Raw genomic sequence first — 12617 nt, 5'->3', positions numbered from 1 at the left:
AAAATGCTGGTTGGCATCAACTTTTTGTGCTGATACAGAAACTCAGTCTAACCTCAAGAATGGTCCTACAGTCCTAGGATCAGCTAACTAGCCTAGTTTTGTATCTAGATTAGTTTTTGAGGCAGAAATTGAGCTGCTTGTTTGATCTAACTGGCTGCAGCCACAGGTACAGTGGGACATCTTATGTACAGGTTAAATGTCCCAAAACCAGACAACCAGGTTATTTTTTGGTTTCACTGGAAGCTTTTTTTAAGCTCCCTGTTTTCATACACCAACTGGATTCCCTTTTCTTGCTTGCACAAGGTGTTTTACCGAGTCACTGCAGTGCATAGTGTGTACTAACTCAAACAGGGTCAGATTTATTATTTTTGTCCTTTGACCATCAGCATAGACTACAATTCAGTCAATTAATTACACAGATACCAAGCTGAAAAAAAGTCAAGAGCACGTTTGTAATATTTCCAGAACTTTATTCCTGGAAGTGTTTGCCAGTTATTTAAGTATAACGTAAAATACAAAATAAAAACCCAAAAAAAAAAAAAGTCTATGTACAAACATTATGAATGATAAAATTTCCTTTTGAATAATAATTGCTGTTTGATTGTCTATTTAACACTAGAATTTCTTTACACCAAAATAAGTGTTAAATAAATTTTTTTACTGTAATGCTTATTGTTTTTTCCCCAGCAGAGTCAATGTATGAAAAAAAATGAACATCTAAAACATAACATTCTGATAAGGAGGGTCTCTAAATTTACAATAAATTTGTATGCCTCTGGAAGCAAACAACCATCACTACATTTACAACAATTTTTAAGCTAGTACTTTCATACAAACTTTGGACAGGAATAAGTTACTTCAACACAATTTCCTAAAGCTCTGTTTTATCCTTGGAGGGAGAAATTAATTGCACAACCTACAGGACTTTATTGTTTTTTTTTTGTTTTTTTTAAAGTTTTTTTTTAAGTGTATTAAATAATGGCATCAATGCACATCCTTCAAGTATCTAAAGAAAAACAAACAAAATGGAGAATTCTGGCCTCAAGTACAGGAAATGAATGTTACAGACCATACTTCTTTCTTTTCTTAAAAATCCTCAGCACAGACTTTAGTCTAGGAAACATCCACCACTCTGAGGCGCCATTGTTTCTGCAAGTGTTTTTTCCAGGTAGATTGAACATGCAAGGTTTCTGAATGAGTAATGTACGTTAAGGCAAAACTGCAAACCAGGGTTGTGCCTTAACCAGCAAAACATTCTCTCCTTTTTCAGATGAGTTCAGTAAACCCCTAAGACGTAGTAATACTGTACATTCAACTACTTCACTAATCCTTGTGAAGAGAGAGCGCACAAGTCTATCGGCTGCGCTTGTACACGGACCACTGCGCTGAATCGCTGAGGTCGGCGAGCTTCACCCATACCATGTACTGATCCTCAAACACACTACACCCACTTGCAGTGTAAGTGAATAAATAAATAAATAACTTCTTAAGCAAATCTCTTGTAAAGCAAACCCGACAGAAAAAAAAAATATATAGATATATTTATATATAATCGGCTAAACGGTAAAGCAAGTAAAGGCATTTCTGTGGAATACTCAAGTTACAGACTCAAAAGCACAGAATTTTCAAGTTTAAGTCTGTTTGCAAAGGAAGAGAATGTGGGAAGGTTTTTACGTCCGCATCTGTACATATTTACAAATTATTGCCATGTGAGTACGCAAGAGTACAGGAACAAAGAAAACCCAGATTGAGGTAAACACACTTAATCGTGTGAGCATGGGACGTGAAGGGCAGAGCTTTAAACAAGCTCACTGAATGAGGGTAGAAGGTCTATCGATATGTGGCTTGAAAGATAATATTTAAAGACAATCTCAGTTTGTTCAAATAATTTTTAACCATGTGCAGGTTGAAATTACTGTAATAAATGCATAGATCAATTTAGTGTAATCGCTCTGTGGATCATTTAGATATCTAGTATAGCAGTACGGCCTTCCATGTCTTTAGGGAAAGAAAAAAAATAAAATTATCCTGGCAGTGACCAGGAGAACACGGGGCCACATAATGTACTTAATATAAATATATACATAATTGAGTACAGGGATGAGCTAATCCAGACAAAAACAAATGAAACAAAAAAAAAAAAATGAAAATAACGCCAGCAACTACTGCTAAAGATTCCCATGCAAACAATTCTACTTCAAATACGCAGTCACTCATGGCAACAGAACACACACCAAAACACAGAAAAAGGACATGTTCCAGCAAATTTCACAAATTCAAACGAGTACAGCTAAAGTTTGTGACCAATGTGCAGTCCAATGGTTTTCAGAGCAAAATAAATACCCCCCCAAAGTGATCAACCACTACAAACAAGAATGCAAAATGAAGCATATAAACAGAAAAATGTTTAAAAGAAACCGTATCCTGAACTGTTGAGCAGAGTTTTCCTTCTGTCTGAAAAGATCTGCAAGTACTCAAATACGGTGCGACAAATGATAATTACTGATCAATAGAAATTTACAAATATTAGTTACAGCTGCAATAAAGCTTGTGTGACCAGATATAAAAAGGATCATTTAAAGGAAATGTAATGTATATTTCTCAAAATGGAGTGTCTGAAGCCTTAATCGCAGGGCCACCTGAATGCATATCAATGAACATTCACTGGTAACTGCAGCGCAGAAGTGCTCCTTTAAGAGGCACAGTGGCTCCACTTACAAAAAGTCTTTTGCTCCAAATGAAACCATTTTGAAACAATTTGGAGTAAGCACAAAACTGCTAAATGACGCAAGGCTTGGGTACTGCTCGGCACCTCTCGGATATTAAGATGCTAGAATAGCTAGAAAGGGGGGGGGGATTTCTGCATTTTCTCGTGGGAACTACCGACGTGAAAAGTTTTGACTTCACAGGTTCGGTGTCCACAGTATTCGGACAGGACAAGCGTGACACTTTCCAAAATATTACGGACTGAAAATAAATGGCTGTTAACTCTTGAGAACTCAAGATTAAAGGTCTGTACAATAAGACATCACTGATGTCATAGTAAAAAAGGATTCTGTACATATATACACTCATATACATAATAAAAAAAGAAAGAAAGAAAACGAAAAAAAAAAGGAATAGAATTTCCAGTGACCAGCTATGTACATGGTCCGAATGTGAAGTGGAGCGAGGCATTTTGTTTTCACTCTGACTGCAGTGCTGTGTGCTGATGTAGCGTGTGGCTTGCCATGTAGCTGCCCGAGTCACTGAAGTCAGTAACTGAGACAGCCATTTTGGTGCTGGTGAAGTCCACGGCCATGCTGCGCTCGTTGAGGAAGGGCTCGGGCAAGCCCATCTTGAGCCTCTTAGCAGGGGGCCTCTCGCAATCCTCACCACACACATTCAGCTGCCCCAGCTCAGAATGGTAGAAACCAGCATCCAGGAGGTTGAGGCAGTCTCCATCACCATTGCCAGAAAAGCTGAGTGGCTCACTGTGGCTCAGGGAAGCGCGGTGGAGGCCATCAAGTGGTGAGAAACTATACGAGTCCAGGCAGCCCACATCACTGGGGTTGCACACTGACGCCACACTGCTGGTTAGCGCTGTAGGAAATACATGATCTAGGTCAAGTCCCCATCTCTATATACGCAACAATAATTCACTCATGGGAGGTTAACTTGATACACTCATCGAATAATTGTGTCTTAATACCCACCTTGACTTACTACCAGACACTCAAAACAATCATGTTAAATTATGTTAAAAAAAAAAAAAAAAAAAAAAAAAAAAAAAGACATGCATCTATGGGACCAAACTTTTATTTAACCTTTAACCAAATTAAAGGGTAAATCATCATGTTTACATGAGTTACACTAATTCAGAATTACCATTTTGATTTTTCAGATGTGTTTAGTCTTATATATCCTCTTGTCTAAAGAACATGTCCATACAATTTAAGTAGATGTAGTTCAGACTTGCTTTCAGTTAACCTTTGTTTGACAAAATAAAATATGGTGCAGTACTTTTAATACAATGCCATAAACCCAACAGTAACATGTCTCACATCCACACTATGACTGATAAAATGTCAGACACGTAAAGACTAAGCTGCAAGATGCATGTTCTTTTGAAATATTAAATCATAAGTGAATCTGTTTATATCAGACAGGAGCACAAATTACAGAATGTGACCAAAACTAATGAAAAGATGAATTGGACACATTATGAATTCATTAATTTGATGTATTAACCACTTCATTTCACTGTGAAAGGAAAGCTTGGTGTTGCTTTTCAACAATTAAATGCCAAGCAGCATTAAAACAATTTGGTTCCTAAATAGGATGAATCTCAACATTGACAATTATGTTTGGCATTATTTATACTGATGTCTGAACTGAGTTTTATAGCAGACGTGTCCAGGTGTAAACAAGGTATACAATTAACAGCGGTGTGGAAAGTCTGGTTTGTGATAAGGCAGTGGGTTTCAATGAAAAAGGCATGAACTCACCAGAGAGGTCACTGGCAGTGATGGAATTGAGGATATTGAGCTGCTGGTCAGCTGAAGTCTCTATCCTTCCGCTACTGCTAGAGCAGACAGAGCCTGAGCTATCCACCAGACCCTCAGCTTCATCCACCAGTCGGTCCATTAGGTCCCTGCAGAGTCAGAAGAAAAAAAGCATCAGCATAAGTCAGCTTTTACAAACACATGATAGATCTTTTTCACATCAGAATGAAGGTAGAAAATAAACTTACGTTACACCAGGGTAGCTGCTGAACTTCTTTTTTCCAAACCGGTTTTGTTGGACAAAGAAGTCAAAGCGTTCAGACTTTTTCCACATGTAGTAAAATGCAACACATTCTGCAACAGTTCTTGTGTGCACCTTGAGGAAAAACGATTAAAGAGCAGTGAGGAGCAGTTCCAGTGTTAGTGACTTAAACTGTCCTGAAATACTGATTACTAATCACAGCTTAATTACTTTTAGCTACCAGAACTCATCTTTATTTATGGATTACCAAATAATCAATAGGTGTTAGTATCCAGTTTTTTAAATGAAGCCCATCATCCAAAACCCAGTAGTAAAGGTCTTTGTCTTACTTTGTGTTTCTGAATAAGATGGAAATTCTTCTCATACAAAAGAAGCGCGTGTTCAAAATTCCTGCATTCTTCTTCAGTCCATGGGAGCATATCACCTGAAAGGACACGCGCGTTAGTTCCATTCTGCCCCTGTACCAAACACACCCAGTGATATTCAACAGTACACAAGCATCCATACCCTTTGATGACTTTTCTTTGCTGCGATAACTTTCAAGCGCTTCATGGACATTGTAGTTGCATTTGACAAGCTCGTACAAAGCCTGCAGGAAATAAATGACATCAGAATGATTTTAGTTCACCAGTTTAAAAAACCAAAAAAAAAACAACCACCACACCCCTTTCAATGCTGTAAAATATCCTAATTCTTTCATCTGAGAAGCTCAAAAAGGTTCATCCAAGGAATCAACAAATACCAAAAAATTAAAAGGATATCCAAACTCTAAAGGACAACACTCTGTAAATCTTACCTGTTCGTTGTCTTTAACGAGACCTTTTCGATCCCTCATAGCACCATCAGAACAGGAAAAGGTGGCTTCATGCAAAAATTCTTTCACTTTAGACTCTGCTAGTACGTCTGGCTGCCACAGTAACTGATCTTCATTCTCATAAACTGGAGATTTCAAGCAATCATGTTAATCGCATCAGGAAAATCCAATATTGTCTGAGCTGTATTAAGTGTTACATTGATTAATAAGGGTAGCTGGTATTTTTAAAGCTCTTGTCCTAGGTACTGTTCTACATTTTGTAGCACAACTTCATGACAACTTCATTTAAGTCAAACCAATCACAAATATTCATGAATACTTACCCTTTTCATGTTCACTATAACGGGTAAGGGAAGGAATTTCAGCTTGATACTGAGATCCAACCATTATTTCCTGTTGAAATGAGATTATTATAAACACACTGCATACAACAGACATACTTCTTACAATCAAGTCATTCTGACCAAACACTTTCTTAATATCACAGTAATAGCCAACATACAAAGTTTTAAAAATCTGGTTGCACCGACACTTGCAGCACTATCCTATCTGTTCCACATGCCTGTCACAGCAGTAAAACATTTTATAGTAGTGGCCAAAAATGCGTTGTGCCTATTTTTTTTTGTTCTATGTAAAGAAAAGAATGGTTCTTTAGTGAAAGCTCATAGCTTTGATAAGTGTGAATTAGCTTTGCATTGAAAATAATGGCAACAATTGCCACTGGTTTTCAACTAGGATTTTTATTCACTAATTACATTACAGTTTCTTTAAAATCCAGGGCTCACCTTTCGAGAATCCTCTGCATTCAGACCGTCCTCCTCACCTTCAGACTCTTTATCTCCATCATAAATAGCGTTGGCTGCAGAAGTAGAAAAAAAATTACTAGGTTACTAGAAATACTAGGTTATATTTGTAAGCTGCTTTAAAGAAAACTGCATTGATTTTGACGCTTTCAAATTTAGATAATACGGTAACAATTTGTTCTTATCTTCATTTTTTAATATTTACACCTACTGCTTTTTTTTAAATACTTTTAAAACTGTGAATAATGGAGTCATTGCACCTGCCATTTTCATAAACAACAGAAACACGTCTTTCCTTGTCAGCTGGTAACGTAAACATGGACTCTAAATGCATGACTTCAAATCCCATCCACAATTAAACAGAGTTTACTTCAACTTTTCCAGTGATGAGGTCAAATACAGCTTTACATCATACTTTCATGGCTGGCAACAATATAGGAATAGTACTTTCAATACGCAGCTTCAATCATAAACAACAACAACTGGGTGGTCAGTCCTTACATTTTCATTATTCCTTGTCGGTCAGTTTTGGCATCAAAATCAACATGAAACAGTAAAGCCTGAAAGAATGACCACAATCTTTAATAACCACACCATACACATAGCAGTTAAGAAATTACTCAAAAATGAAAAAGGGGATTCATCACACTGCATCATTAATTGGAAATTAAGATTGTACTTGAGTGAAAATATTTTCTTATACAGTCACAGATATCAGCTCCATTTAATTTTCAAATTACAGCCTTAACTAGGCATGGTGACTTCTAAAATATCTTAAATTTTTAATACAGACAAATATAAAAATAGAATTATTCACAATGACAACCATATAAGAAAATCGGATTATGACTGATCATGTTGCACATACAGGTTAGCTGCACTAAACCCAATGTAAAACCATAAATGTTGGGCTAGATTTTAAAGTTTGCATAATTTGGCTGAAAACAGGAAATGTTATATAGACCAGGGCCCGACATCTCAGTCTGCCTCGTCAACTCAGAAGTAGCCCATTTTCGTATTGGCTAAAAAATCTTGCTGGCACAAAATGCATCCAATGAAGCCCTCACCATATTTAACTTTCACACACACACAAAAAAAAAAAAAAAAAAACCAAGCACACACCCCCTTCCATGATCTGCCTCACAAAAACACATTACCACAATTTGTTACACACTGAAAATGTGTACTTTGCAACAAAAAAAAAAAAGAAAGAAGATTTACATTATCCATTAAGCCAGGGTTATGCTTATGGGTCTAGACACAACAGTACTATTCACATACACACCTGTGTACCTTTTGTACAGTTGATAACTACTAGACACATCAGAGCCGAGACTTCCCTGTCCAGGAAACATCTAAAATTTGGCATGCAGCAGCAGGGAGATGCTAAACATATGGACTAACTTGGTTAAGTCCCTCAAACTTTACACCTTTGTCAGCTGCATCACACATTAAAAAAAATCATCCCCCCGTCTTAATTTTGGAAGTAATTACTAATCTAAAGCCAGAAGATACAGATTTTTCCACGTGTAGACCATTACATTAAAGTTTTTTTTTTTAACTAAGCAAAAAACTATATGGGAACCAGTTAAGGATCAAAAACAAGTATGGGATTTAATACACAGATGCAGTTTTCACTCAAAGACAACGAATGATGTACAGCACATGTTTACCTACCTGTACCTTGGTATAATTGTCTACTGAGTCAGGTGTTGCGGAATAGATGAGGAAACTTGCACAGAAATTAGTTTAATAATATTAGCAAAGACTTACAGCGAAGAGTTCTGGGAAAGAAATCCGTGGTTTCATGCGAAGTCACTGACGGCGTGAGGTCATCAGCAGAAGACTGGGTTTCTTCATCATCTCCAGAGAGCAGATCTTTAGCAATTTCCTCCTGATCAAGGAATACAGAAATTGCATTTACAGCTAGGGCAATACAATATGGACCTCATATGTGGTGCAATATATTAAACTGGTGAAGCTGTGACATGTTACAAGGTACATCAATTTGATTGATTAAAATACGCTTACAGAAGACACCTCCACAACTGTAGTTTGCTACAAAGCATAGGCCAACATCGTGATAATGATTAACCATGTGTCTCATTTATCAAGCTGGATAAACACCAATTTATCTGTAAGTTTACTGAACTAAAACATTAACAATTTCAATTTCTGAAATTTTCCTGTAATTTCAGAAGACCAATTTATGCTCAAGTGTGCATACAAATATGCATATAAAAAGATTAACTAATGCACACCTCGATAAATCAGCTTCCAATTAATTTACAATACATTATTGCACTTTTGATTTGGCTTACATAAACTTTCACACATTACTCTAACTTTAATTAGAATTAATAAATGAGACAATATAATATGCAACTCTATTAAATGGCAAAAAAATTTAAACAAATAAAAAACTTGACACAATCACTTGACATAATTCGGGCCATTTAAGTAGTAAAAACAAACTAAAAACCAAGATTAGCAAGTTTCAGAGGTTCAAAAAAATAACTTAACGTACCTTGTCTAACGTCATGTCTGGTAACTCGTCCGTCAGTTCGACTGAAGAGCTGTCTGCACTCGACCCTCCGACTGTGCTGACTGATGGTTCGTACCTATACAAGGCAAGCAGCTCTTCCAATGGCATGTTCCCCTCCTGTTAAATAAACTTTTGTTTAATTGGGCTCACATCATACACGGTAATGCTGAAAATAAACAAATCAGCTCTACCTTCTCCAGATCTGCTATCTCCGAACTCCCATTTGACTCCCCTTCTCGCATCTCCTCTTCCTCTAAAGTGTGCTCGTCGTCATAATCGTGGACCAACATATCTGCTGTTGGGTCGAAATCGTGATCTTCCGATGACAAAGAGCCAACTGCCAAAAACAAGACGACAGCTTAGATACTAAGAAAATAAAACTTATTTCACATTTAGCTGTCTTTATAATGTCCAACACAGAGGATGCTCATTGCAATAATATAACAAAAACCTTTCAACAAACTAATGTCACAGAGATAAATCCTGGGATATTTCCTTTTCATATAATAGACAGGATTTTCAACTTTAAATTAGTTTGCTCAAAAACCAACACGTACTAATGTATCACAGCTGTAGGCCTGATTATTTGACAAAAATGACTGGATGTAAATTTTGGGCAAAATAAATCAAAGTTTAAGGATAGCAAAAAATTTAGATGACAATTGTAAAACAAAGTTTACCTGGGCTTGTACTTCCCAAGGAAGCCTGGAAGACCAAAATAGGGAAACTGTTAGATCATACCATATAATTTGTGACAAATACATCCTTAAACACAAGTTAAAATAGCGCTTGCTGACTTTTTATACATCTGATATTTATTTCAAACGCAGACGATCCCCTCAGGTAAGAAGTGAACCGAACTCAGTCGGAAATGTGTTATGAGTGGATGGCGGGCATTTATAACCCAAGTTACATTTCATGACTGTTCGCTTAAAAACTCGCTTCCAAGTTCTTTGTAGAGTTATTTCTACACTTTGTAAATATTCAATACGCGGTGTCGAGCTCCGAAACCGTGTTATACATACCGAAACCCATCTACTATCGACTTGCTATTACATAATTAAGATGAACGATTTTGCCATCTGATGTCGTCACTTTGCTGAGGCAATCCAGCTAATAGGCTAGCGCTCGGTAAAAAAAAAAAAAAAAACACTACAGTATTATTCAATAAAACAATTTTCAAAAAAGCTCTACAGGCAATAGATTTACAGAAAATAATTTAACTGTTCCAATAATAGCGTTTTACCGCGCAAACACATAACAGAACAGAATAAAATAAATGATGAAGTGGCGAAAACGGCTAACCATTTAACAGACGAAGAAGCATCACTATCGTATAGCTGGGTTAGCTAGCTAGCTAGCCGCTAAATGGCTGCCTTTAGCTAGCTAGCAAAGCTGACGCCGAACACCGACGCCCGGCCTAAGTCACTGATCAGCGTCCAGTCGTATTTAAAGCGTCAAAACCCGTTATTTTCCAAACAAAAGCAGCATTTCATAAACATACGACGTTCATTGTAATAATGATATAAGAAATGTCCGATATACCGGTCACTGAGTCGAGAAATTAACGTTAAACCAACGTAGCCTAGCCCATCTTTTTTCAATCTTACCTCCGCCATATTGGTACCTTTCGGATACTAAACGGGCTTTTTACGCTGGAGCCCGGATTGACGCAGCGCACCAATAGAATGAGCATATTCTCGTGCTCGCTGCTGATTGGTTGAAAGCTTTTAAACGCACGGCGGTTCACGGCTTTAGGGTCCATTACAATCATACCTTTAATTTACCTGTACAGCCGGGAGTCACCAGAGCTGAATAACTTAAGTACCAGTTACTTATGTGGTAAAGTTTAATCACCGAGAGTTAATTAGTTTTCAATTTGTCTTTAGTCAAAGGAAAACTCTGACAACTTGAAAACTCTGTGATGCCCTGAGACACTGACATTAAACAGCCAAATCACACGCAATCTCACACGTAAACAATAAAACATTCACCAACAAGCAAAAAGCTGCTTCCTATAAAATCAAGTAAATAATAAAACACAACAGAGCGTGCTGTAGGAAAATAATCAGCATGATGTGATGTGAGGAGTTGTCCAATAACCCAGAGATTGATGAGCTCCTGTGTGATTCTACAGAAATGTGTTCACCCTATTATCCAGAGATCATGAGTTCAAATCCCATCAATATTAAAACCATCCAATGCCAGAAGTCAAAGAGAGCAAAAATTGTGGGTGGGAGTGTGTATACTCTTTCCCTTGCCAATTGTGAGCATATTCATGTAGAAGGGGTAGATAGCTCTTTCTTCCAAATTTGTTACACACCCCAGTGATGGATCATTTCATCAGGGTTGCCAGGTTTTAATCAGGGATGCCAAATCTCATCACAATTAATGTTCATCTTAAAAAGCACACGAGAGTTCTGAAAATTGGCAGAAAAAATGCATTTGAAAATGATGACAAAAGCTTTTTCCTTAGTTTTTATGTAGGAATCAAGGTCACTGTGGTGCACACACATTTTTGATATATGGATGTGATGGACAACCACGTTTCCTCTCCGAATCTTGCTTTCAGAAATTGGTGATGATCTTTTAGAACTCAGATTATGCTATAAAATGAGATCTTGGTGGCTGCAGGTTTTATTTAAATAATTCTGACAGCTCTGTCAGTAACTGTCTTGTGTTTTGCTTCACTGAAAATGTTCAAAGAGATTGCACACGGGGCAGCGGGGCAGCATGACTCCTGGCACAGTGGGCCCCTACTAGCTCTTGTCGCAGTTCCCATTATTGAACATCATATTATGTCTGTCAAACAGCACAATTTAAAAAAAAAAAAAACATCCCTCAGAAGAGGTAATTCTTATTTCACCCGAATTTACAGTGAGATGGAGTTGTGAATGAGGATTTTATGAAAGTTAATACGTGTTAAACTACCTGCCTCATATCCTCTGTCCAGAAGACTCTTTGGTGTGTGACTATACATTAGTGTAATACTATTTTAATAAATACTTGATTTATCCAAATTATTTTCAAGATTAATTTCAAGATTTATCCAAATTTCTTTAAATGCATCCATTAAGTAGGAATATTAAATAATTAATACTTTATATGCTTGGAACGTTGACTAGAAGCAAATTGAAGATTTATTGGAAGATTTTACTGTTTATTACTGTACAGTTTATTATAAAATTGGCAGGAATAGTGAGACTGACTGACTAGGCAGAACCCTAAAGTGGTAAAAGTTAAATACACTGACAATGCAGCTACACTTTGTAGAACAAATTGGTTCGTTCAAAGCTCAATATGCAAATTGACTCATCACCCATATATTTATATAAACTGCTAATCCCTTTAACTACATGATACATTAATTATATATATATATATATATATATATATATATATATATATATATATATATATATATATATATATATATATATATATATATATAAACACCCCATATGAAGTGCTTTGAGAAGCTGGTTCACCATATGAGTCACCTCATTGTGTCTCCCACCTACACTGGACCCACACCATTTTGCTTACCGCCCAAATAGGTTAACAGAGGATGCCATTTCCACTGCTATTCATCTAGCTCTCACCCACCTGGACAATAGCAATACATACTATCTCACATGGTTTAATACAGTCATCCCCAGTAAACTGTTCGCTAAGCTCAGTGACCTGGGTATCTGCACATCCATATGCA

General features: G+C 36.8%; 1 protein-coding gene across 1 annotated transcript; it reads right to left on the bottom strand.

Moving 5' to 3' along the window:
- Positions 1-929: 929 nt before the first annotated feature.
- On the bottom strand, positions 930-10564 carry mier3a (mesoderm induction early response 1, family member 3 a). The gene is made up of 13 exons (XM_058412253.1): positions 10519-10564; positions 9589-9613; positions 9100-9245; positions 8891-9025; positions 8137-8257; positions 6346-6419; positions 5884-5953; positions 5543-5685; positions 5254-5335; positions 5076-5170; positions 4733-4860; positions 4488-4633; positions 930-3582 (listed from the first exon to the last, which is right to left on the bottom strand). Exons 1-13 carry the CDS (start codon positions 10525-10527, stop codon positions 3185-3187), a joined length of 1572 nt encoding a protein of 523 aa, XP_058268236.1. The 5' UTR covers positions 10528-10564; the 3' UTR covers positions 930-3184.
- Between the last annotated feature and the right edge of the window lie 2053 nt (positions 10565-12617).

The sequence above is a fragment of the Hemibagrus wyckioides genome, linkage group LG16 (assembly GCF_019097595.1).
Source record: "Hemibagrus wyckioides isolate EC202008001 linkage group LG16, SWU_Hwy_1.0, whole genome shotgun sequence".
NCBI lineage: Eukaryota > Metazoa > Chordata > Actinopteri > Siluriformes > Bagridae > Hemibagrus > Hemibagrus wyckioides.
Note: the sequence above shows the minus strand (reverse complement) of the source record. Positions and strands in the feature narration are given on the sequence as shown.